General features: G+C 38.8%; 1 protein-coding gene across 14 annotated transcripts in view; it reads left to right on the forward strand.

Annotated features, from left to right (window-relative positions):
* IKZF1 (IKAROS family zinc finger 1) overlaps positions 1-22971 on the forward strand; it is a 69799-nt gene extending 46828 nt beyond the window's left edge. For 6 of the 14 annotated variants that reach the window (XM_059855333.1, XM_059855314.1, XM_059855323.1 and 3 more), the window contains 5 exons: positions 1583-1843; positions 7949-8116; positions 10026-10151; positions 14517-14651; positions 18479-22971. In XM_059855333.1, the coding sequence (XP_059711316.1) occupies positions 1583-1843; positions 7949-8116; positions 10026-10151; positions 14517-14651; positions 18479-19182 (1394 nt within the window). In that variant the 3' untranslated portion in view covers positions 19183-22971. The remainder of the gene's footprint in view (positions 1-1582; positions 1844-7948; positions 8117-10025; positions 10152-14516; positions 14652-18478) is intronic. The other 8 variants (XM_059855343.1, XM_059855378.1, XM_059855360.1 and 5 more) reach the window with 7 other exon arrangements.
* Positions 22972-27886: the final 4915 nt, after the last annotated feature.

The following is a 27886-nucleotide window of genomic DNA, read 5'->3' on the forward strand; positions in this document are numbered from 1 at the left end:
ATCACTAAATTATTACCCTTTCTAGAACATACATTTTAAAGGAAAACTGCTATTTATGAAATGCACTTATTTTGGTTTGCATATGATTTCTAATAAAATGCAATACTTAAAAAACCATTAAAATACCTAGACTGGTAGACTTTTTAAAAGGTGTCCAGTCAAGCAGTATTCATAAATGTGAACACCTTTAGACTTCTGTTTCCCAATAGGATTTTGAGTCAGATAAGTCTTGTCAGTTACATCCATGCAGTCCTGTGACACCTGAGAGGTTGCAGGATGTATCAGAGAAGAGTTTGTCAATCCTCTTCATTTCAAAGGAATATCAAAGTCTTTCAATCTCTTGAGGTAATTATTGTCCATAGCTTTGTGTTATTGAATTGCTACACCATTACTTTTGATTGAGGTTACCATAAAACTTGTTCCACAGAAGAAAAAGACCTGGAATTTATTGGGTGAAACAGATCCCTCATATTCTTAGCTACTGAAGTAAACTCTTTCCTTTTTTTGGGTGGGGTGGGATGAAGGTAGAGGGGGTTTTACTGTATAGAAAGTAAGATTTCAGACAGTAAATGGTCTTTTTCAGCCTAATGAAGAAGTATTTTTTCACCAAAATCACCAGATTAGAAAAGAGGGAAATAATAGGAAAGATTTTTTTTCTACATAAAACATCATACAAGCCTGTGGAGAGAAGAGGAATGAATACTGGCACAAAGTTGTCTGAATCTTGACCCTTTTCCTTAATGTTGAAGTTTGCTGAGTTTGTATCACATCAAATTTACTAGCCTCTAGTTATCATATGTTGTGTGGCTGTAGGAAATTTACCTAAATTCTTATTCTGGCTGCAAGCAATTGTCACCTATGGGATTACAATGTAAAGGATTTATCCTATAAAGTCTTAATAGTTTTCCCAGCCACTTTTTTTTATTTGACTGGTATTTATTCATAACTTCTGTCTCCAATCACTCAGCAATCCTAATCTTGCTGTCCTAGAAACACGACTATCACTCCTATAGCTTCCTTAGATTCTTCCTTCCATCCTTCCCTACCCTGATTTCTTTATCAGTGTTTGTACTCTGCTTTCCCATTGGCATTGCTTACCCCATAGAACTGCAAACCAAAAATTTGGATTCTGTACAACCCTTGGAATCTTCCTGCCAAGTGGAGAATGTTGCATTTCCTGTTCATTTGTATCCATTGAGTTGAGTTACTTACTTTCACAATTGTTTTGGACAAATCCCTATGAAGTGGATTAATTTTAAGTTTCATTCCAATTAGCCTGATTGTCAGAATGAAAGCCATAAACACAAAAATCTCAAAGAGACGTAGAAACAGACTTGTAATATTGTTTGGGTTCCCAGCTCCCTGGATGCCTTGTATTTGTTTTAGTGATATCCACTGTTCATTGCTCCATGTGTTACAAACTGACAAATTGCCCACAAAATTATAGTTGAGGTCACAGCACTTGTTATTTAGTGATATTGTACCTGCTGTTTAGAAGTTAACTCCTTTTATGTGATTGTTTCTTTGCCACATTATTTGTTCTGTAACCAAACTGAGTGGCATCCTGTATTGTTTCTTTCAGCTGGTAATATTAAAATAGAGACTCAGAGTGATGAAGAGAATGGGCGTGCCTGTGAAATGAATGGGGAAGAATGTGCAGAGGATTTACGAATGCTTGATGCCGCAGGAGAGAAAATGAATGGCTCACACAATGGCCCAGGCAGCAAAGCTTTGTCAGGAGTTGGAGGCATTCGACTTCCTAACGGAAAGCTAAAATGTGATATCTGTGGGATAATTTGCATCGGTCCCAATGTGCTCATGGTTCACAAACGAAGCCACACTGGTAAGGCCTGCCATAGTTTTTCCTATAGTTGACAAGAACTGGCCACATGTTAGTAACTAAGACTTATACTCTGTATCATGCACATGTTGCCTCTTCTAAGGTAATGCAACAAGGGTGAGCCTTTGCAACTCAGTTATTTTGGTACATCCTTTTGGCCTGCACTGAAATTGAGACTTCTTCATAGAAGTCCATCTATTGGGCTAGAAATTGTGCTGTTTGTTTGATTTGAAAAAAAAAAAAAAATTGAAAAATCAAACCTAAAAGAAAAGAAGTCTTGTTTAATTTCTAAGAAATTTCTAAGAACTGCTGAAGAAAAGCCCATTTCTAGCTAACTCTGAAATTAACCCAGTTGTTATGTTTCCAACAAAACAGAAAAGCTCATTATGGATCAGTGATTATGAAAGTGAATGGAAAAATATGTATTAAGAGAACTGTATTGACAGACTTAGTAAAAAAATACTTGCATTTCATGTCCGGTGTTTCATTAAGTAAAAACAAGTATTGTCACAGGTCAAATGTGCACTAAAGTGTTTCCACAAGGACACTAAAAGAGACATGTAAAGATTGTTAAGATTTTGTGTCCATAAGGATGGCTTTTCATTCTACAGTGCTGTGAATATTCTTTTCTCAATTTTCTAGTTCTGATTAGTCTCAAAGAGGGCCAAAAAGGAAGAGGCTGAAACAAATGAAAAAGTAAAGAGTGAGTCTCACCTTGCCTGATATAAGATGTCTAAAAATTAGGCTTCCAATCTAAACTTTAATGTAATTCATAGCTGAAAGAGAAGAAACAAAGTGTACTGTTATTTCAGAGAAGTTGCTTTGAAAATAAATTTGGGATTTGGCATTTTTACATGAATATTCCAATGAGAGGGAATTTTAATATATTTTTAAGGTAAGAATTGATCTGTCTTATAGTTACATTTTTCTGAAATAGTTGTGCCAATAAACACATAGATACTTTCTTCCTCCATATCCTCAGAGTCTTGCTTAAATAACTTTCCCAGAATTGCTAAGTTGTGAGATTAACAAAGTGCTTTCAGAGTTAAAATGGAGAGGATTGGTGAAAAGCCCTGCAGTGTGTTCCATTGTTCTCAGTGTTAATGCCTGTCGCAGGAGCTCTGTCTGTTCAAGCTATGGAAGCATGGGATCTGTTAGTGTAACAAGGGTTAGCCACCTTCAGAAGCAATGCTGTTACATTGCTTGCTTCAAAGTACTCTTCAATTCTATGTGATAAATCCCTCTGTCAGGGAAGAGTAAACAACTATAGGAAAAGCCACAACTAGTACTCAGAAGAGAGGCTGTAGCCTACTTCCAAGATATAACAAAGTACTTATTGATTCTCTTTTTTCTTTTCTTTTCTTTTCTTTTCTTTTCTTTTCTTTTCTTTTCTTTTCTTTTCTTTTCTTTTCTTTTCTTTTCTTTTCTTTTCTTTTCTTTTCTTTTCTTTTCTTTTCTTTTCTTTTCTTTTCTTTTCTTTTCTTTTCTTTCCTTTCCTTTCCTTTCCTTTCCTTTCCTTTCCTTTCCTTTCCTTTCCTTTCCTTTCCTTTCCTTTCCTTTCCTTTCCTTTCCTTTCCTTTCCTTTCCTTTCCTTTCCTTTCCTTTCCTTTCCTTTCCTTTCCTTTCCTTTCCTTTCCTTTCCTTTCCTTTCCTTTCCTTTCCTTTCCTTTCCTTTCCTTTCCTTTCCTTTCCTTTCCTTTCCTTTCCTTTCCTTTCCTTTCCTTTCCTTTCCTTTCCTTTCCTTTCCTTTCCTTTCCTTTTCTTTCCTTTTCCTTTTCCTTTTTCTGTTTTATCTTTTATTTTCCTTTTCTTTTCTTTTTTCTTTTTTTTTCTTTTCTTTTCTCTTTTGATCCTTTAAAAATTGATAAAATGAACATGTCAAATGACTTGTACATGAGGCCTTTGAAACAGACCCATGGGCTGAAGAGGTTGCTGTAGCAGTTGAAACATTATGTTGCAACTTGAAATGCGCTTAGAGGTAGAAGTTTCTTTGCTTGTTTAAGCAGACTGCTCTTTTGTTAAAAAAAAAAAAACCACTGTTGCTGGATCAGAGGAGCTGTTTCAGGTCCCTAAGGGTCCACTGCAGTGTTTGCACCAGGGCTAAATGGCCTGTGTGAGAACACACCTGACTTTAGGGAGGTGGTGGGCACGGCTGCCTTTGTTTCTCATGAGCTCCTTGGTACTCAGCCCGCTACGTCTGAGCATGAGCTAGGCTGCCTGGTCCCTGTGACAATATCCCCCGGGGACAGCTCACTGAGTGCAGGTCATTTCCCCAGACCTTCAGCTCCCCGAACTTCTTGCCTGCTAGAGGGACCCATTTGCCTGCCAGGGTTGCTTGAGGTGCTACCACACAAAGATTGTCATTTGGGGTGGCAATTGGGGTGCTGTCACAGAAAGATTTCTTCACCCTTTGCAGAGCTCTTCCCTTACCCTTTTTAATAAGGGAATATAGTTCAAGCCTACAGTGGAAGCACCCTACAAGAGGCACTTTGTTCAGGACAACCCTCTTTTACACTGGATAAAACTAAAGGGTGTTTTGTCCCTGGGTCCTTCCATGCAAAGAATGCCTTTGCTTTCCCTCCTGCCTCATCCTCAGCTCCTCTCCTGAGCAGCCTCTTTGAATGAGCTCAGGTGGTTTTTCAGGGGCTGGCAAAGGAGTGGAAGTTCAGAGCTGGTAGTTTAAATTAAAGGGACGTCATGGGGAAACAGTGGTGACTGCTTTTCCTTTCAGCTGCGCTGTGGAAATTAAAGTCGAAATGGGATATACTATTACAGACATTTAACAGACTATGCCAAAGCCCATTTCAATACATGCCTGGTGAAGGAATAAGCCTCACAAATGAATTACTTTGCTGCTAATTCATGTAAAACCTGCATATGCAGTGAGGTTTTCTTAAATAAATATTCGATAAGTGAACAAAACTCTAGCACACTCAAGTGCCAAAATAAAATGACTGCCTGACCTGATAAAAGATGTAATTGTTTTTAATGAATACACCTGCCAAGTGCAGATATGCAGAGCAGCACCTGATATTTCTGCCCTCTCCTGTCTGCAGGCAGCTGTACAGCACTGACTGCTTCCTAGCTCCTTACCTGTTGCTTACATCTGCAGAGCAAATCCCAACTCACGGATGCCCAACTCTTCTCGCTTCCCTTTCAGCACATTCATTTCTCCAGCTTGCCACTGCCTTGTTTGGTGTTTAAGAAAAAGGAGATCTTGAAAGGAGAAAGAAATTCCTGCTCCCTGATACTGAAACCTCAGGGTACATTCAGGCTTCTCTCGCTCATTGTGCATACATCTGCATATTCATGCATATCTGTGTATGTGTGTGCATAGGTGTATATATTGCCTCCTTATGTGTACACTAAATTAAGTCACTGGTTAGTTCACTCGCATCTCGTTACTTGGTTCTGGTTGTCTCAAATTTATTTAGAAAGAGAATTCTGAGTGTTAGGTGATCTTGTCATTGTTTAAGAAATTGGAAATATTTTAATTAAGATTTCAAGTATTCTTCACTGAATACGTGGTCCAGGGCCCAAGCTCCTACTAAGGCTTGCAAATCACTCCAACGGTGATAATGGTTAATTGAATTCAGGGTCCCACTGCAGTTTTTGTTTCTGGGCCTATATTTGGTCATTGCTACATGCCCAGGACAGGTATGTACTGTTCAGACCTGGAGAAAATTATACACTGTTTAGATTGTTTAGAAAAAGAGTCATTATGTATTTTTTATTTCCATCCTGTTCCATCCTCATTTTTGGAGGTATCACCACACCCAGTAACCTTCCATCCATGGCTGTCAGCATCCTGGCAGGTCTGGGAGTTTTGCTGGGCTCAATAAAGGAGGCATTTCCTCACCCCAGTAGTTGCATCACGGACAGCTAAGGGCCAGCAAAGCTACACATAGCTTCAGTGTCTTTTGGTGACAATGTTGTTCTCCTTCGACAGCAACATAAGTTCAGGCTTCCTTATATCTGATCCCACTCTAAGTTCTGTAGAAGTATTTGGTGTGCAGCAGTCTTGTTTGAAAGGCTCCATCCATCTTTTCCACCTAGTGCAAAACTTCACCCTGTGACTGGGAGGGCTGTAGGCTAGAGATACATTGCATTCTTGCTTGCTTTACATTTCATTCCTGGAGTACTTTTACGATTCTTGTTTTGTCTTCTTACAGTCCTCTGAGTAAAAATAACAGAAACAAATACTAGAAAAGTTATTTAGTAAGAATTAACTATTGCTTCTGAATATGTTCCCCTTGCTGAGCTGGCTTCTTCCATTTACTGTTTCAGTCCATTTCTGAAAAGTACTTTCTGTGCTGAGTACATGCCTCGAAGATTAAGAAGTAGAGAGACACTTACTGTTTTCTTCCTAATCATACTTCATGGCTTATGAAATACTTTTCAAAGTCCTGTAAGGGTTATGCTGGCATTTTTGTGCGCCACCCCAGCTGAACCAGATGTGGGTATAGTTTAGATGAACAGAGCTACTAGACAGACAAAGAAAGTGAGCTCATTTGGCTTGACCGGCACTATGCTGCTGTGCATGAAACTGACCAGTGAAAATGTCTTGCCATAAAGGGGATTCATTTGGCTCTTTGCTGAATGCTAAAGCTGCCAGCCCTGACGGCAGAGTCTTCATGTTTTTGGTTTGGGACAGTGCTGCTGTCTAATTGATCTTCAGCTGTTCTGGTGCATTACCCAGAAGTCAAAAATGATCATGCTGTACATATATGCACATGTATATGCACATAAAAAGTCATCCTAGGTGTGCAAAATTATACATGATGTTTGAGTGAGAGAGAGAAGGAAGAAATTGGTTTTGTTTTTCTTTCTTTTAGTATTTTAACTTCAGCACTGAAATCTTAAATACGATGTTATTGTTGCACAAAAAAAAATTATAAGAACAGGTCATCCTTGGGTTGCTTCTAATGTTGATGCACTATAATTGCTACAACAGATTGAACTGATACCTAAGAGAAACAAAATCCAGCAAATGTCTTTTAAAGGCTTGTTTGACTTAGTTGAGGACTGTACAGAAACAGGCATGCAGAAGCAGTTCTTGCTGATAGAATGCTCTTATGTATAATTTTTCTGTTATTCCTATCTGGTACAACTGGAAACGTATTTGATTTCCCATTGATTTCAGAAAAGGCCTCATGCACCTTAAATTAAAAAAAAATGTACAAGAAAAAACAAAAAAAAACCCGAACTAATAAAATACATTGATGTTAACACTAAAAAGCAAACAACAGCCATATTAATTTTTGCAAAGGCTTTGATTCACTTCCTTGATAACAACACCAGTTTAGACAAATCAAGGCTGTGTCTCTTCACGTTTTCCCCCATCTATCCAAAGTGTAAACTATCAGAGCCTGTTTGTGCAGCTCCTCTGCTCATACCTTACCTATAGCAAGGTTGGGACTTAGGCATGGAAGTACAGGGCTTCCTTTGCACTGTCTTAACTTCTGTGATTTTACTCTCTAGCTTTCTCTCTTTTCTCTGTCTCTTTCCTGATTTGGCTGCTTAGGGACAGACAGGTAATGGAGAAGAAATTGAAAGGGAAAATACAGGGAAAATGTAAATGAAAAGAAGTTATTATAACTGTTATAATGAAGTGCCTTTCATTTAAATATAAGAATGTAACGCTGAAATGAACTTGTGATCCTGAAATGCATTTTTAATGAGTTTCCTTTTTATTTTGCTGCTTCAGTGGCATATTTTAAAGACCCTTTGAAAAAAGCCACATTAAAAACCCCACCAAATGCCACAACATGCAAAATTGGATATTGGTTTATTCCAAAACTGCTGATCAGGAAGAGTGGCTCTTCAACACAAAATGTTGCAGTCACTTTATTTAAATGAGTTTGAATTTGCATTGTGATGTGCCATTCTGATTTAGAAAAAAAAAATTAGATTTTCAGATCAAATTGACCCAGCCAGTGAAGCATTAAGAAACTGGCAGGTTTAGTCTGAAAGCCTCATGTTATATCAAACCTGCAGCCGGTGGAAGTCATAGAGCAGCAGTGAGAAAACAACTTTCTCCCTGAAATCTTTCTCTTGTTACCGCATAAGATTTTTTTGTTCTCACATATTTTCTCCTTCTTCCCATAGGAGAACGCCCTTTCCAGTGCAATCAGTGTGGAGCCTCCTTTACCCAGAAGGGCAACCTCCTGCGCCACATAAAGCTGCACTCAGGTGAAAAGCCCTTCAAGTGTCACCTGTGTAACTACGCTTGCCGCCGCAGGGATGCCCTCACGGGACACCTGAGGACTCACTCAGGTAAGTGAAGGTTTGGGAATAACCAGGGCTGCTTATCACCATACCCACTGAGGAGATGGGGGTGGCCACCAATCCTGAGAGCTCTTCTCACCCTGAGTAGCCCCATCTTGGGGTTAACCAAGCTGTGAGCTGGCCACAGCATGTTAGCAGCAAAGAAATGACTAAACACACATCACACTCACGACCCTTCACCAGAAGAACTGGGTTTTTTCCCATACTTCTTGGCTGATTCAAAGTTTCTGTATTAGAGTTTCATCTTACGAGCCCCGTGTGAGTAATCCATTTCATAGAAGTACGAACATGACTTAAGTTGATGAATGTTTCAGGGTTAGAGATAATATAAAGTTGAAACACAGTCTTGTATTCATCCTCAGCCTAAGGAGTGAATACTGCCTACAGCATTTACCAGGAGTTATTTGTTGCACATTGTTATTACAAGTACTTTGAAAGAGAGAGGGTGGGGACAAGGCAGAGGGTGGGAGATAGAAAGATAATCATCTTCCACAAAAGAGGACGCTCATGGAGTTTTTCAGTGTCTGTCTCAACAGTAATATGGAGATATGAGTAAATATTTTTGAATAGGTGCACTTTTCCATTACCATGAACCTCTCATTGTTTGACAGAAGCCACAGTCACATACCTTCTGTGAAGTAAAACCAATTTAGCACATTTAAAGTGCCTTTAAAAGCAGAGTGCCATCTCATCTAGTTCCCCAAGCTAAGCTGCAAATGCAAATTGCTATTTGGATGGGAGACCTCCAATACACATTGCTGGAATTGACACTGGTAATGTTACTTGTGAAAGTTGGTTTTGGGTTCTGGGTGGCAGAAGGGGAGCTCTCAAAGTGATATTTTTGTGCTCCAAAAAAATTAGGGAAATTCTTCTCTAACACATGTATTAAAAAATAAGATCCTTAAATTTCCAAAATAATTTCTCTTTGTCTTTTTTTTCCCAGCCTGACTGAGGAAGGCACATATATTAAATAGCATTTTGCCTCCCTCTCCCTCGTTGTTATTGATTTTCATGGTTGCACAATTTGAAACATAGTTTTCATGTATACATATATATGAAATCTCACCTAGACACTCTTGGTAAATCCTGAGGATTCCGTAGGTAAAGAGACAATGCCTAAATTATAGATAATGTAATTCCTGCAATTGGCAAATTGGCACCAATACATTATAAAACAAGTTGGATGTCTGAATCTGATTTTCACCTAAGAGCCAGTACATAAATTTCAGAAATAACTATAGTGTAACTAGTGTAACTATCTAAAATTGTGAAATCACATTTAAAGTTACAGTCTTATCATGTTAAGACAGAAAATTCAAGTCCAGAAGTACACAGAAAAGTATTGTTGGTGAAAAATTCCTAGAACTAGCTAGGTCTGGATTGATGTAATACAGAAAATAAATTGTCATGCCATTTATCTTTAATTTCCAGAAGCAGAAAACACACAAAATCTAAGATTGTCTTAAAAGAGTTGAGCTGGTTCTGTTCACACCAGAACTGACCTCCAGCCAAGCAAGTCCCTGCCTATGCCACCAGTTTGTCCACTGACAGTCTCTGTGCGACAGGACGCTACAGAAACCACTCCCAGACCTTTGAAGGTGTTTAAGTTCCTAACCTGTGTAGATGCTGCTTTTAAAGATTTAGTGCCACAGTCTTTATCTGATCTGAATCATCTGAAATCAGTTTGGAGCACCCATAGAATCGGCCTGTTAATGTAAAGATATACAATCAGTTTTCCATTAGTTGTTTTTCACTTAGATTTTTAAATTGACGAAATCTTCCTTCACCACAGCATGGCTTTATTTTTGGGGTGGCCTTTTTATCTCTTGTCCTTACCATTGTTAATATGCTGTTGAATGCCTCATCTGAATCTCATAATGAATTGTGTTTTCTCCAGTTGGCAAACCCCATAAGTGTGGATACTGTGGTCGCAGTTACAAGCAGCGCAGCTCTTTGGAAGAACATAAAGAACGCTGCCATAACTACCTTCAAACCATGAATCTCTCAAGCAGCATCTATCCAGGTAATAAAAGTGTCTATTTGGGCAATACTGCTGTCCTGTCATAAAGGCAGAGAAAAAGTGCAAAAGAATCAGTAGTATCATTTGTGGCAGCTTTTGCTTTGGAGAGTCACGCACAGCCCCCACATGTGCGATACTGTGTCTGGATTTATTCTTTATTTGATAAATATTTGTCTGTTTTTTCACTTTTTTTTACCTCCAATAAAATGCCAAAGTACAATTCAAACATGTAGCAAAACACTTGTAAGGCCTGGAAAACATCAGTTTGTAATGTCAAGACAATATGGTTATTCACCTCACCACCTTCTCTTGGAGGCCTATATTGCAATACAGTTATGGATGTATTTTTAATAAAGACTTAATTCCAGTGTTCTAGTTGGTGCTGCAGAGTTTTCTGCTCTGCACATCTCCTCCCCTTCCCAAGTGCGGCTTAAAGGGCTTACTTGACCACAGGGACCAGCTCATCTGACAAGGATGAGATATCTGGCTTTGATCTCACTCTGCCAAGCAAGAGGACATAAAGCCAGAGATGTTTAATTTAGGCAGTTTGACTTGAGACAGTCCAGAATGGTGAATAATTTGTTGATAGGCTTCTTCCCAAGCTTCCCTTTGAAAGAAAACTGGGGGGAGATAAGGAGCAGTGTTGAGACTAGTGTAATGATGAAGGCAAAGTTGATTTCTTGGAGAATATCAAAAAACTATACCCAGAAAGAGAGCAAGCAGATATTGGGGCTTGGATTATATTTTTTAACTAAGATCCAGAAGATCTGTAAGGGATTCATCACAGTAATTAGCCATACAAAAGTCCTCTTGCTTGTGCAGTTTTAGATGGAGAAGATCCAGTTTCTATGGTGGAGTTTAAACCCAGCCAGTAAGTTCCATTTCCTGCATACCTTTTTAATCCTGTCAGTATATGTTATTTAGTTTGTCAAATAACAAAAAATGGAAAGTTCTCTCTGTCCTCTTTGCAATGATGCTTCATTTAATATTTTTTATCTGTACAGAACCTGAATATGTTTTTACATGCTATCAAATAATGTAAAGTATATGCACATAATGATAGCAGTGAATAAAACTGAGATGCTTCTGCAGGCTGCATGATAGAGCAGTGCCCCTTCTAATTTTATTGAGAGGCTGCAGAATATATGAATAGAAAACCTCAATGTAATAATACACAGTAAGCAGAAATACGTATTTCTCAAAGAGATGACAGGATTTAGAAGCAAATATTCTGGTGTGGGATTTCAGTCTTCAGTGTCTAGCACATGAATTTAAGTGCCTGCACACTGAATTTGAAAATCTATGTGAATGAGTAGCTGAAATACTACGAAAGTCTTAGTAAGATGAAAGTGATATCAGGAATCCTAAACTTTAATAAGAAATGAAACAGTTTATATCAAATCCTGAAAGGAGAATTTGCACTATCTTACAACTAAATATCTAATAACTGTGGGATGAAAATTTGAGGAATTAATTAATGCTTTGGAAGAATCACTTCTTCTTGTATATACATTTATATATGTATATTTTCTTGTATATTCTTCTTGTATTCTTCTATATTCTATATTTGACATTATAGGACTGCTTTTGCAAATTTGAAAAAAAAATAAATTAACTAAAGGGTTTAACCCTCATATTTAGCCAGAATTCATTCTTAAGAAATTTAGTCCTCAGTTAAAAAAATCAGTTCTATACAGTTCTAAAAAAATGAAAATTTCATTCAATTTTCCTAGTATTCTGCATGATGAATATGTAGAAAAAACAGTTGAGAATGAGTGGATGTCCTGTGAATTTTACTGTATTCTATGACGTATCTAGAAAAGCAAGCAGCTATAATATCACTGTTCTTAAACTATTTCAAGATGTGATGTGGATCTGTTATTAATCAGACACCTTTTCCCCCAGTCTCAAAAAAAATTCAAAAAATTGGTATAAAAATATCTGCTAGACCATCTGATTTGACATTCTGCCACAGCAAGATTGCTTTTTACAGCATTTTTAAAATACTTTAGGCAGCATGCGTAGAAAAAATTCCAGTGGAAAGAACCTAAACTTGCAGCAGTTTTCCATCGGCTTGGAAATCTGAAAAATGTAATTGAGAAAGAACTTAAATAAGGGAAAGATAGAGTAAAAGGGAGTAAGAAGTGGAGCAAGAGATTGTACTTGCATTTTTAACTTTTATTCTCCCTCTTTAAGAGAAGGAAATGTAACACAAAATTGAAACCTGATGAATTTAATTGCAAAATTCTTATTTTAGAGGACTATGATCTCACTGTCCATGGGAGGTTCTTCTCTTAGAGATATTACCTGTAGTTTTGCATTTGAGTTGAGTGGAAGTGTGCTGAAGTCTTACCAGGCTTAAATAAAACAGTAGGAGAAGTAGTTTATGAAGTTTTTAAAGGGTCAATTACAGTTCTTCAGTCATTGTGAGTTTTTTGTTTGAAAAGATAAAATGATTTTTTTTTTCATTTTACAGAACCAAATTATAGAGAAATAGTTATTCATTCGGTTGCAGATTTCAGAGGGTTTCAGTTGCAAGTACTGGGGATTTGTACATGATTAAATTTGCCCTCTTTTTTAAGAAGTTTTAGAAGTTTGAAAGTTTAACTGTTAAATTCATGACTCACCCTCTCTTGAACTGATTAGAAAAGAAATGTTATTATATCCTAAACAGGTATTTCTTGATAATTTCAACTTTTAACTAAATATTTAGTCTTTTGTGTTCCTGTTGAATGTCTGCCTTATAAGATTCTCTGTAAGTCTCTTCTTGAGATGGTACCTGGAAGCCTTGGTCAGAACAAGATGCTGGTGTGTGCTTGTTCAATGGTGGCTATGTACCAGAAACACCGTTTGGTTTTCTGCACCATCATGACTAAATTCTTCTAATTTCCTGCATTGGTCACAATCTTTAGTGTCTTATGGGGTTGGAACACAATTCTGTGAAACTCTATGTAACTGTCATTGGCCCTGGCATTTTCATTGTCACTATCACTGTCACTGCGGTATGTGCTGCTGCAGCAGGGACTCAAGAAACAGTTGTGTACTCCTCAGTTTGGTTGCAGGGCACTGTTTAATAGGAAACATCACCTGTTCTTCACAGTTATCCATAAGAGCTGATTTCCTATATTTCAGGTCTAACAAAATTTTCACAATCATCCTTTTATGGCTGTGACATATTCTCAGAATAACATTGGATCACAACGATGTGTTCTCAGCCATTGAGAAACACCCAGGTACCAGATTGATGGATCCTGTGAACCAGTTAATCCAGTGATAAAACAAATTCTCAGCAGGCACAGAAGGAAAAATGTAGCAGAGCGGGGCACTTAATTGAAACAATTAAAAGAATCAAAGTATGAAAATCATCTTTTGCATCTTCCTTTAAAAGCAACCCAAAAGTTCTGGAAAAATGTCTATATCTTAGTAGCAGGTAAAAGTAAAATTAACCCTTTTTTCTCCCTTGACAAACAAACCAAAAAAGACACCAAACCCCACAAACAAAAAACCTATGGCAAAACAGTTGTGTTGTGATCTCAGTCCACTCACCTTTCACTTAGGTGCTGGAAGTCAGAAATACCTTTCCATACCTTTTTCCCAGTCATTGTTTTGACAGTGCATTTTCATACATCCCTTTTGTTTCTGCAGGAAAGTACTGAAGTAAAATATACTGAAAATGAAATAGTCTCCTTTTCCTAGAGCCTCACAGTTAAGCTCCTAATTCTACAGAGTCTCAGCAGCAGGAGGAGGTTGGGAAACAGGTTTGAGTATTGGAAATCAGTGTTCGACTGAAGGTGTGATTTTATCAATTAAAATTGCTAAAGTCTAAAATAGCATCAAGGAAGTATTGAAATATTTGCTACGGGATAAAAGGGGATAGAGACAAGGGTTGGTGTAGCTTGCAAATACATCTTCCACTGCTGGAGTTGAGAAGTTTATCAATTTTTCCTGCTGAGGAAGCAATTATCATACACTGGGAGAGGTGCAGAAGGATGTTGCGGGGGGTTCCAGTGGGAGAGTGGAAAGGTGAACTGCTTTGTGTCCAGGATAAAGTTAGGACCTCATTTGTTCACAGAATTGCAGAGCGGCTGTAGAACAAAGGGTGGAATGATTATGTGACATACAGGCAGAAACCTTGCAGTTGCTATCTCATTTTTGTGTCCTAAATGAGGAAAACATGAGCACGTACATAGATTAACCAGCGTGAGGGAATTTGTTACTGAGAGTCAGAATTGTCCTGTGTCTCATATGCTGAGCTCCTTCGTCCAGCTGCTTGGGAGCTAAAAGACATTGACTGACAAATGATAACCTAAGACAACAGTTCCATTAAAATGGAATCTGCCTAACCCTTCTGATGTCATTTGATTTCAGTCATAAAAGACGAAAGTAACCAGAATGAAATGGCTGAAGACCTGTGCAAGATAGGGTCAGAAAGAGCCCTCGTGCTGGATAGACTAGCAAGTAACGTCGCCAAACGTAAGAGCTCTATGCCTCAGAAATTTGTTGGTAAGAGTTAAACGTTTGCTGTCTCCTCAAAATAAAATAAAACAAAGCCCCCTAAAAAAATCACAGCATTTTTACTTTTGCTTTATAATTTTACTTGCTTTGCTAAATTAACAATATGTATCTCCATAGAAGCAGATACCAAGATGTGTTGGAGGAAAAAGAAATAACTTAACATCTCCAGCATCAATTTCTGCATGTTTAATTTTTCACATTTGGAGATCAATTTTAAGACTTTTTCCTGTTTTTTTAAAAGCTTGCAGACTAGATCATTACAAAATCTGTACAGGTTCTTGAAGTTGCCTTAAGAACCTGAAGACAGGAATAGAAGTTTCCCGTTGGGATAGCATTTGACCACACTTTCAGAATTATTTTATAGAAATCTTGAATGACATTCAGATCTGGACATATTGGTGTTTCTGAAAGCATTTGTGAATAGTTGAACATAGACTGGGTAATATTCTTCACCCTTTGATAAACTCTGTTTATTTTTGCAGCCCAAATTGATATGTCTGTAAATAGCACCTAAATGAAATGTAAACTTTTTGTACATTCTATGAAGGAGGATGCAAAAACTTCATATCCATTTGCACATAGCAGTTCTTGTCTTAACAATGAAAAATTTTAAATTAAGCCTATAAAAATGAAGGCTACACATATTATTCTATTTAGTAGGCCTGTACTAAGAAGGGATTACAGCAGTTTTGTGAGATCCACATAAAATACAAGCTTATTCTTCAATAAATTAAAACATGGCAGATCAGAGGACAGCATATACTTATATCTAGTTAGGTTCTTTTTTAATTCTCTGTACATTTAAAGAATATTATTCAATAGGAAACAATCAGATGAAAGTCTCTGAAATAAAGTGCATATTAAGAAGGTCTTCAGTCAAAAGTCAAGGAAAAAAAAAGACCCATTTATGGGATAGAAAATGCAAATATACTTTCTCCAAAAAGGACACAGGGGTGAAAGAAAATTGTATTTCCTAGATGAGGAAAGGGAAATTTCAGTTATCTCAGGAGGTGCAACAAAAGTTTTAAATTAAATTCCAAGGCTTTTTTCAAGTCCAAATACAACAATTCTAGGAGGTTGTCAAGGATAAGAAATGCTTATCCTTAAAAAAGGGCAAAAGTTGTAGTAGAGATAGATACCAAAAATATATCAACTATAATATATATGTAAGGCCAACCAGACTAGTTCAGACACTCTAGTTACTGTTTGCATTAGGCCAGATACTAATTCTGTGAAAGCTCCAGGAAGATTAAATGTGCTTAAATTTAAAAAGTACTAACAAATATACTAAATGTAGTATATCCTTGGGTGTGGACTGGCTATTTCATTATTTTTTTCTCTGTTCACCACGAAAAACAGTAAAGACAGCCAGTTTAACTATGAGTTTTAGGAGGGCAGTTTTTCAGGGTGCAGTGTAGGATGACAACTTACTGACAGCAGATATTTATGGAAATTTGCTAGGCTTCAAAAGGAAAAATTTTTCTAACAAGAAAAAAAATGCTCTCAAATCCTTTCCTTTCCAATCTTCATCTGGTGCTTCATACAATAGAAAAATTCCTGATTAACACAAGGTTGGGCTGGCTACTGAGGAGAGCTTTTGGGTACTTTATTGCTCCTGTAGATTATCATGTCCCAATACCTGTGCTACATTCCAGGGAGAAGGAGAAAATGGCATCCTTCACATAAGGGAAGGAGTGTCTTCTGCTTCACTAGTTTTTCTCAAGACTAAATTAATCACCTTTCAAAAATTAGATTGTTCAACAAATCCATCCAGTTACCTGTAAAATTCTCTCTGTATTCCAAACTGGAATAGTTCCCAAACCCAAAAGAACTGGGCCATCCAAACCAGAGAGTGAGAACTCCATGAAAAGCTGATATATAGTTATAATGTTTAAAAGAACAGGCAGCCAAGAGAAGGATTAAAAAATACTAAAAGAAAAGGTGTCCACATGCACTGAGTGCATTTTTACTGTGTAAGTACCTGCTGCAGAATCCTGAGCAATGCTAACCTTGAAGTGCATTAAGCCATTAGCAGTTTAATTTACTTACGCTCTAATAACCACAGAAATGAGCTATTATTTTTAATGAGTGCAAGTATTACTGCATTGCCTAGATATAGAAATGGTGCCTGCCTTCCCTAACTTTTTGTGTGTTTCAGACACTTTGCTTGGAAACAAATGATTCTGATGAACACTTGATTCTCTCACCACAACTACCAACTAGTTATGCTACATAAAGCAAATACTACCCAAGATATTAAAATCTTGCTTTTGGGATGCCCAAAATTTTGTTTATAATGAGGACCAGTCCCATTTTTCAGTGGTGTGCAGTGTCCATGGAAAAGGAATTATTTTCACTTCATTTTTTCCTCTTTGAATAAAGTGTATGTGTTCATGTTAGGAGAGTTTTTCTGTATTTAATTTGAGAGTCTTTTACAATGCCTATTTTGAATCTTAGGCAACTCTGCCTTATAGAGGATAAATCTGGAATAAAAAAAAAAAATGCAGCCCAAATTGGCAGAATGATTGGGAAAGAAAACAAGAGGAACTGGAAGCTTGTGTAGCATAGCAGCTAGAAGGTGTCTGTACCCTACATCCCCTATAGGAACTTATGCAATGCTCAGGGTATTTCTTGCTCTGCTTGCAGGGCATGGATCTGGTATGAAACCATATCTTGTGGGAAATGTAGACCACAGGACTTCCTGCACTTTAGCCCCCATCATTGCAAAAGTGTCATGCTAGAAGGTTTTTGGTCTCTTCACTGACTTTGAATGGTCAATATGAGTAGAAACTGGGTGGAAAATTGTTGATAAATTAATGTGCAGATCTTCTGGTAAAATTTCCATGCTTCTGTTAGCATCTCCTTTGACAAATTAGGACTTTCCAAGTCCTACCAGTAAATTTCATGTTGATCAGGAAATGGTGACAGCACTTCACAGAGATGTTTGTGGCTTTTAGTGTTTCCCAAGATCTGAAGAGCTAGAAAATCCATCCAGACTATCAAAAATATGTTATTGGTAGACCATAGGAGCTTGTGAAAATATTTTTCCTCTTTACATTTGCATGAATTTATTAAGGGCCTGGAAATAACTGATGGTTTACACTGTTAGAAAAGACTGCTCAAGTTCATAAAATCAATATATACCACGACTTTTTGACCCAAAATATTTAGGGACATAGGTAGCTTCTGGTAATGTGTCTGACATGGCTTATAGTAGGCATGTGGGGATGGTGCAATGTGAAAAATAAAGTTTTTATTGATTTTTCTCCAAAATGACATATATATGACCACATTGCTGATATGGGTTATTTCTAAGAAACTGAAGGTCTGAAACTAAACCATACAATTTCCAGTCTAAGAATGTAATACTTCAGATAAAAATATTGATAATATGCTTTATGCTCTGAAGCATCAGGCCAAGCTTGCTGTGGCTCTGAGGTCACACCGGCTTCAGCAGCTACAAAGGCAGTGAGTACCTCTGCTCGCTGTAGAGGCAGATGAGGCACACCAGTGAGAAAGGAGAAAGACATGACAAAGCACTAGATCTGTAGCTCCCATGAGTCCCTGTATAATTATTTCTAGAATTTCTTTCATCCATTTGCTTTTCCAAAACCCTCAAATTATTTTGCATGCTGAAAAAGACCACCAACCCACCGCTTTCTGAGCAGCTGTATTAGAGAACCGTGAATACCTTAGGTGGATTTCAGATGTGGATTCGGTCAACTCTCCTCTTCCCTGTTTTATTAATCCATGATGTTCATTTCCTTAATCATGTAGAAATCAGCCCTCTAACTCCTCACTGTTTTCCACTGCAGGTGACAAATGCTTGCCCGATCTTCCATACGATGCCAGCATCAACTATGAGAAGGAGAACGAGCTCATGCAGACGCACGTGATCGACCAGGCCATCAACAACGCCATCAGTTACCTGGGGGCAGAGTCCCTGCGTCCCCTCGTCCAGACACCGCCGGGTGGCTCTGAGGGAGTGCCCGTCATCAGCCCCATGTATCAGCTCCACAAACCTCTTGGGGACAATCAGATTCGCTCCAACCTCCCTCAGGACAGTGCAGTGGAAAACTTGTTGCTGCTTTCCAAAGCCAAGTCTGTCTCCTCGGAACGAGATGTCTCTCCCAGCAACAGCTGCCAAGACTCAACAGATACAGAGAGCAATAATGAGGAGCGCAGTGGTTTGATCTACCTGACAAACCACATAGGTGCCCATGCAAGAAATGGCATCTCTATAAAAGAAGAAAACAGGCAATACGATGTCTTGAGAGCAGGTACTGACAATTCCCAGGATGCTTTCAAAGTGATCAGCAGCAATGGGGAGCAAGTAAGGGTTTACAAGTGTGAACACTGTCGAGTCCTTTTCTTGGATCATGTGATGTATACGATCCATATGGGCTGCCACGGGTTCCGCGATCCTTTTGAATGCAACATGTGTGGCTACCACAGCCAGGACAGGTACGAATTCTCTTCCCACATAACTCGAGGGGAGCACCGTTTCCACATGGGCTAAAACACTGGCACGGATCAAGCCTCCACAGCTGCATTACTGGAGCTTCATGAGCCATGACAGCAACAAAGCAAAAGTCAGCTGGACAGTAAAAGTCACAAGAGAATCATAAGTTCAGCAATGTTCTCCCACAAGACCAGGGATTTCATTTTGGTAGCATGCATTGCAACTCAGTTTTCTAAAATGAGTTTTTACTGAAAATGTTTGATCACCAAAAACCTTTAGTAGTGTAAGTAGGAGTTTTTGTAGTCACATAGCTGAAGCCCTTCCCTGAACTGATGCTTCTTGCAAGCCCCCCTTGCCAGAACTCTTAATCACGTGCAGGGTGCTCCACATAATAAGGACACAACAGGCAGCAGCGGCCAGGCTTTCTCTCTTAGCACCCTGAGCGTGAGGCTCTTCTACCAGATGTGTGATTTTTTTTTTTTGTTTCCGCTATTATTTGACTATTTTGAGAAGACTGAACTCAACTATAGATGGATGGACCCATTTCAGATGACTTCATTGACAGCTGGGGTGGGATGGGACCCTCTCAGCCAGAAGGTTCTGAGCTGCTTTGGTGGTAAGAAGAAGAACATTTCCACCTGCAAGGGTGCAACTGGTATTGATAGCACAACATGCCTTGTTTGTGCCACTAGGCAGGCGAGCAGGAATGCAAAAGATAGAAGAAACACCCTTGTAATATACTCTGTGAAGTATGAGTTTCATTTAATGTATAGAAAAAGTGTATTGTTGGCTCTTCTTTGAATAAATATTTTCTCTTCCTATCCAATAAACCCCCACTTTTTTTAAGCAACCCCTCTTTACTCTGCATATAAAAGTTACAATGTATTTAATTTTTCTTTCTCTTTAAAGTTTTAGTTATTTAGAAGAGTATGATGTACAGTTGAGAAATTAGATAGGTATATGTGTGGGGAGTCTCCTTAAGCACATTTTTCATCTTTTTAAAATGAAAATATCCCAATGTCCCTCTCTTAGATATAAAAAAAATTCCATTTTGCTTGCACAGAAGATGTCCTCTTGTAAATTTTGTGGCTCTACTCGTAAGTGTTGCACTTGATTATTTTTAAAGCACTGAGGTGAATTAAACCAGCCAGTCAAAATTTGCAGCCGTCTTCTTTTTTCCTGGCATTTGCCATTTAATGAGGGACCAAGACCCACAAAGTTGTGGTGACCCTTTACTTCCTATCCAAACAGTCATTTCACTAAGTGCTTTGAGTTACTTTTACTTCAGTGGAACTAATCTTAAGATATAAAAAATATTGGGTTTTGCAGAATGGAGACCAGAGGCTGCAGCACTTTGCAGAATGCAGAAAAGTCCACCAAAATCTTTCTCCATGGTGGGTTCTGCTGCAGGTACTGTAGCTTCAGTTAGAATAAAAACTTCTATGAGAAATATATTTTAACTCCATACACATCTGTTAAATACCTTTTTTTAAAAGCTTCTACTTAGCTTCCTCTTCCAAATATTTCATTTCTCTCCCTGAACATCCTCATGCTTTAAGACTGGGCAAAAATAAATTTTTTGCAGCTCCATAAAAATCTGTCACTGGTGCTGCAATATTTTCTGGGAAACATTCATAAAAAATCCCCATCTTATTAACTTAATGTAGAAAATACTTCCACTCTGCATAAGGAATGGATATTTTACAGTAAACACCATCAAATACCCAACAAGACTAGAAGTCTTGTCATACATTTACAGATTTTCCATTCACAAGTGCATGCAAGCACATGTATTTACTATAAAACAGTTTTGATGGGACTATGAACTGCTTGTACCTGGGCCAGTGTAGCCTGATACTACATTTGCAGCTGTATTTGATAAACATTTCCTATATACACATACAATTACTGGCATGTCGAGTTCCTCCTTCTGCTTTCACTTTGGCAGGTGTAGGTCAGCAGCAACAACACTGAGGCTGAGGAAGGACACTGATAAAACAATGAATCACAAATGTGTGCTTACACAATCTCCAGCTTTGGCTGTTCATGCCAGCTGTGAGGCCCTTGCTTCACTGGACACATGGGCATGGTGGTGTTTTTACACTGAACATGCAGGAGAGCCTGACAGTGTGGTGGCTTTGTCACCAGAGGTGAAAGCTGTGTAGGAATGCCCACAGACCAGTGCATACATCCACAGCAGGGAAAATACATTACTAGTACATGTTATCCCCAAAAAATGAGCGGTGTGAACTACAGACCCAAAGGTGATCATCTCTGTTCCCCACATTAGAACTCAGTTGCCTTAAGGGACTTTATTGATGCCCTCTGCTCCCGCATTATAACTCAGCTGAGAGGTTACTGCTTGTTACCTTCCAGCCCAGGAGGCTGCACAAGGGGTGGGCACAAGGAATCCCTGGCCACTTTCATGCCCCAGCCTTGGTCTTGTCACCAATGCCTGCTACACATTCAGCTTCAATTCACCTGGCAATAAGGTGTTACCAAATATTTTGCATAGAAATTATCTGAAGAGGACTTTTCAGGGGTTAACTTACATGGATGAGTTTCCTTTAATTTTAACCTTTCTTAAAGTACAGTTGAAATGGATTCATTTTTCATAGCTGGCATTTTTCAGCTGTTCTTACCCCTCTCCAATTTTGATTGATGCCAAACAAGAGGGTATAATCTATAAAGTAGATTTTGAGCCCTGCTGCAATGTCCTGTGTGAGATCAAACACTGGATGTACAGTAACGTTCTGCTTTTATTGCTCTTAGACCTCTTTCATGTTCTTCTTAGGTTTAGGTCACTATATACCCCATTCCATAATTTTTTCCACCCTTCATTTTAACACTCCCCCAGCTATACAGGGGAGGGGGACAGCAGCTCACTCAGGTGGTTTTGTTTCTTTGCTTTTACCAAAAACCGGCACAAATAAAGCCACGTGCATGAACCGTGTAAACGAGCACAGCTCCAGCGGAGTTTGAGTGTGCCTCAAACAGCTTTGAGAGATGATTTCTGATTCCTGGGTAGGTTTGCTACCTTTACCACATCTCTGTGCACACACACACAAGCGCGTGTCCAAGTCCTGTGTCTCTCCTCCTGTCCACGTGCACATGCCCTCTCTGGGGCTTTGTGCATCATTAATATTTTATATACATTTGTATGTGTATATATATCTAAAATGGTTGGTATGTCATGATGATGAAGCACTGTCGCTCACAGTGGGTTTGTTTCCTGACTCTAGAGTTTTCTTATTTATACTATAACAAAATATGTTGATGTTGTATAATAAACAGTACAGTAGTATAAGTAAGTATATTAAGACACAGTGTATCAGGGCATAGTCTAAAGGCAGAGCAAATGGCATTCTCTGTTCACTAAAGGGCTTTTTTAGTTTTGCTTTTTTCCAGTGTTTTTCTCTTTTGCACAAAATCATCTTCATTTTGTTTAGGAACAAGTGGTTCAGTAATTTTATTTATGAACATGTGCAAGGATGGCATGAAAATAGGATGTTGTGTCTGTGTACATTGAAGCAAACTGTGCCCTCAGAAAAGTTTAGTGAATTCTTCTTTTTTGCTCTTTTTATTTGCTATGGTGCAATACCCTGATATGGCTTAGTTGACCTTTAAAAGGAGTAAATATGTGAGTAGTTTTAAGTTTCTATTTGTTTTAAAAAAGTAAAAAATAATTGCTTCCCATTCTTCCCCAGGCACTGCCTTTTCTAATGGAAAAAGTTGTATTTACACTTTTTTTTCTTTTTCCTGTGGTTTTATATTGTAACTTCATTTTCTTTGAGAATACTGTATTTAAAAAAAACCAATTTCATAAAAATTGGAAATGTTATTAAATTATGTCTGCAAACTGAGATGTATCTTTTGCGACAAGAGAACAAGATAAAAACCCCAAGCCCCAGAATACTTTTGTCGCTCTCCTCATGGGTGATAGAGGCACTGGGCACCGCTGGAGGCTCTGTGTCTGTGGGTGTTCACTGTGTGGGAGGGGATACAGAGCAAGGTGAGGTGCAGGTAGACAGAGCCCCGTGGGGATTCCATCATGCTGTCCCTGTACCATGGAGAGTCCATCCGTGCTGGCCTCACAGTCCAAACTCTGTGGCCAAAAATGCCAGACTGTCACCACCCTGCCCTCACCCCCGGCGTGAGACAGCCTTGCTCAGCCAGCTCCAGGTCCTGAACTCGCCACCTGCTATCCAGAGTGTCCCTGCCCATCCCAATCTCCCAGGTCCTGCAAGCAGCCCACTGTTGAGAAGTGCTTCCCCTCCAGCCCTCTCCTCGCACTCTTCCCTCCCACCAGCCGGATGGAGTCATTACAGAACACAATTACTTCTGCATGTAGAGTCATGGTAATTCAAAATAAAACACAGAGAAATTATTTCTACTATTTGCCATAACAAAGGTGATTTCTCTGCAGGCGTCCCTCTTTCTTCACTTCCAGCACAGTAAATTTCACATCACATATTTAATGCAAACAAGGATCAGTGTTTTTCTCAGAAAAGGCACCATTTATAAAGTATCAGAAATATTTCCCTCTGCTAAACAGTGTAATTTTGAACAAAGGGAGATTTTTAAATAAAGAAAAAACAACCACAAAACAAACCCTTATGGTATTGCAATTAATTCTTTTACAGGTTCCCAAAATCAAAATTTTCCTTAAGTTCCTTAAGTTTTGTGGTATAGTTTCATTATAAACTATGACTAAACTACCTAATATATGAAGGAGCAAGATCCTAGTTTCTTTGTTCCCCATCATAGCTGGTTCTCAGTAAATGAAACTACAGATTTCTGTTTCAGCTGGCTACTTTTCTCCAAAACAGATATGTTCTGTTTAATAATAATAACAATAGTAATAGTGATAATAATAGTAATAGCAGTAATAATAATAATAAACACAAAAATAGACCAAATGTACTATTCTCAACCAATGTTATTAAATTCTGTATCTAGAGAAATCCACAGATTTAAATGCAAGTTTGTGTCCCTAAAAATCTGTTCTGGGTCTCTTATCTATTATGTTTCAAAGACTTCCTTCAAATAGCACATTTATATTTTTTCCTACTCCAATAGCCTGATTAAATTACATCAGAAACTGTGGCAGGTGCCAAGATACAAACTGTTTCACAGACAAAACATACAGCTACCAGGGGTGAGTATTTTCAGCCTCAAGTGCTCAGACCAGCTTCCCAATCCATACATAGGCATCAAAACACCAAACTGGCATTAACCTCTGCTCAACAAACAGTGTTTTTGAAATGAAGAAATACACTGAAATACACACTAATATTTTAGAGATACCAAAATGAGAACTCAGAGCCAGACCTGGAGCACATGGGTCAGATAATGTAACAATTTCCTGGCTTTTTAATACTGCGTGTGTGTGTGAGTGTTTGTGTGTGTGTGTGTGTGTGTGTGTGTGTGTGTGTGTGTGTGTGTGTGTGTGTGTGTGTGTGCCTCTGTGTGTGTGAGAATCACTCAACATCATACTTGGGGGAAAGGAGTTAGAAATGCTCCTGACGACTTTGCCAGTACACTGAGGATATTGCACTGCTTTTATCAACTTGTGAGATGGTCAAAAAGAAAGGAAAAGCTTTCACTGAAAGCTTCATGTTTCAGTAGCAGCTTCAGCAATTTGAAAACTGAAAATGTGGCAACTGGAAAAGCAAAATATTTGATTTCTGAACAAACTGTTCGTGCCTGTCTTGTGGGTCAGATCTCCAGGGCATCCCTCCCTGATATGGGCCAGCCAGGCTCTGTCCACTAGCACGAAACACAGGAAGCTTCTTGTCTGGGAGGAATATTTTACACGGGAACAAATTCTGGTCAAAATGCATCATGAAAGACAAAAATTCCTCAGATCTGGCCCGTGGAAGGCAAAAGAAGTCTTAATCTTAACAGGACATCCATTTCTCCCAATTTCTAAATTTTAATGCTGCTTTATTTTGGCCACACAGACTTAGACTTTTTGGGGCTGCTGAACTGAGCTCACTGGCAGCAGCAACAAGAAGTATTTCTGAAATCCTGCTGAAATGGCCAGTAGATGGGCGTACAGAAAACAGGAAGGACAAAAATTTGCAAAGTTTTGCTGAAAGTGGGATAGCTGGAAGTGAGAAATCCAAAGCCAGGCTTCAGACAGCAGGAGTTAATCACATTTAAACTAAAAAAGGCTGCACAAGCATGACTGAAACCCCGCTCTTGCCAAATGAACAGATCCCTGTTAACTGCAGCGAGATTTCTGCTGCATTTATTGTTACAAATTTTTTTTTTCTTTTCATATAGAGAAAGGTCTCACTGCTTTAAAGCCATCCCAGGACATGGAACAGTTCCTGGTTTTATCTGTCCTGACCACACATATGAAACATGTGAATGATAGAGGGCAGCTGCTGCTGTTCCTGCTGCTGGTGGCGGCTGCAAATCACACAAACCAACGCCTTCCTGTCCCTTGGGAGAGAAGTGAAGGTTCTGGTTTATGAGCAGTTAGAGAATAAAAAAAGAAAAAAAAAAAAAAGTAGAAAAAAAAATCTACACCTTGCAGCAGACAGTGAGCCAGGGGCTGGTGGGGGTGAGGAAGTTAATCAGCCCCAGGCAGGCTGTTCGGGATGAGGCCAAACAGATGGCTCGTCTCCGAAACGGCAAAACGGGAAGCAGATGTGGCCACCGCTTCTCCCCATGCATAACTGGGAACCAGCCGGTTGGTGAGGAACTTTGCATAACAAGGATAATTTGGTATCAAAACTGTCCCTAGAAGTGATCTGAATGGATCTGGGCACAGTTGACAGTTTTCACTTCTTGTTTCCCACTCAAGGTTCAACCAGATTAAATCTTAAATATGACCTGACTGCTTGCCTGGGGTTGCTCTCAGCTCTCTTCTAGGGAAACCTCTGGTGGGACTCCTCAGGTCTCCACTGAAGCTTTCAGGGATAAAACCCTGTTCTCTGTTCAGTCATTTGACATTTTAGTGACCAATTTCAGCATGCTCTGATTTTTCAATCTGAAGTCCATAAACTTTAAACAAGCAGCAGAACTGACCTTGAACTCATATCCTCTATTTGCATGCCCCAAAACTCATAGAGCTTGGATACAGGAAGGCCACGAGCCTGGGCTAACATCCCCTGTAATCTCCTTTCTACTAAGAGCAAAGCCAAGGGCCCCAGAGGAGCATGGCATCCCCTCCTGGGGAGAGATTATCTGACTGAAGGAGCAGGGATAGGAGCCTCTGGATGCAAAGCCTCACCAACATGTCAGAGCATTTGCACCTGCCAGTCCTGCATGCAGTTTACCAAAATAACTGGGAAAATAACCTGAGTATTGAGGGGGCAGTTTGAAACATAGATGGGATGTGTACTACCAGTAAAAGAGGAGGTTTTCTTTTTCTATTCCTTCTTACTTTGTTTCAAGTGAAATAGCAATGTCAATCTGACTACAGATTTTACTTTGTAGTGTCCCTGTTGCATTGACAAGGATTAAAGAAACTACAGTCTTAATATGTCATATAAATCAAAAGAGAAATCCACAGAGCTCTTAACATTAAAAGTTGTTCAAATCTGGATTCACACACTCCAGGTTTATTTCACTGATAGCTGCAGTGTACAAAAATACATCTTTATCACCTTACAGAGATTTCTCAGTGTAGCCATGGGACAGAATATAGACTTACTCTCCATTGCATTAAAGAAAAAGAAGAGGGTGTAAATACTTGCCAAAAACACATTTGAAGCCAGTAACCAAAGCCCTGTTACATGAATTTCACTTTTTTTTTTTTTTTTTTTTCAGGACAGCACATAAGTGATTTACCTCCCTAAGTCCAGGTCTGAAACATTCACAAACTATTTCTGCTTTGCATCCAGTCACTTAGTTCCTGGCTAATAATATAGATAGTGTCTTATTTGCATAGTCTAGCAAATGCACATGGGAATTGTGCTGAGCACTCACATGTATGCAGGGGGTTTTTGGACTCATTAAGTATTGGTACAAAGTAGAATGGTTACTTCTGCTTTGGAAACATCTGTCTCTCCATCTCTCTGTAATGGAGGCTGAGACACCAACCAGTCTTATAGGGCGTATTGTAATTATCTTATGATATTATGATAGTACCTGACAAGAGAATTTCTTCTGCAGGAACCAGGGTAAAGCTGAGTAGGTGAGAATACTCAGGCTCCTGAGGAGTACCCAGCACCAACAGACCCTGCAGCTGCTTCTCCCTGAGCCACAACTCCATCATGTTTAACTGACCTTTAAACAAAGGTGGGATCCCAATCAGCAGAAAGAGCAGAGGAAGAAAAGCTCAAGTGGTTTTAGGAAAACAGAGAAATGCATGTGTTAATAGAACAAGTCATCTAAAATTAGGCATTTTCACCCATTTTCAAAATTAGGCATTTCCAAACCCCAGGCCAGGAGAAGGAGACTACAGGCATCTGTCTGAGTTTCATTAACTACTTCTCGATAGCTTAACCATTGGTCATTGAAAGCAGGAGCAAATGTACCAGAAGTGATAGGCAGACCAGAAGGGAAATGAAGGGTGGTAGAAGATTGGGTGGAAAAATTAAGATATCAAGTTCAGCAGTGAAGAAATTACTCTCTACCATAAGGGTTATTACTATGGAATTAAGAAAAGCCAAACCCAGTGCATTTCAGGGGGAAAAAAATTCCACTTTTCTTAATGGCTGCATACCTATTACAGAGTGCCTACTATACCATGGGAGAGTTGCCCTCTTCTCTTGATTATCCTTAAACCTGAAATCAACTTCTGAAC

Source organism: Haemorhous mexicanus, chromosome 1, assembly GCF_027477595.1.
Source record: "Haemorhous mexicanus isolate bHaeMex1 chromosome 1, bHaeMex1.pri, whole genome shotgun sequence".
In the NCBI taxonomy this organism is placed as follows: Eukaryota; Metazoa; Chordata; class Aves; order Passeriformes; family Fringillidae; genus Haemorhous; species Haemorhous mexicanus.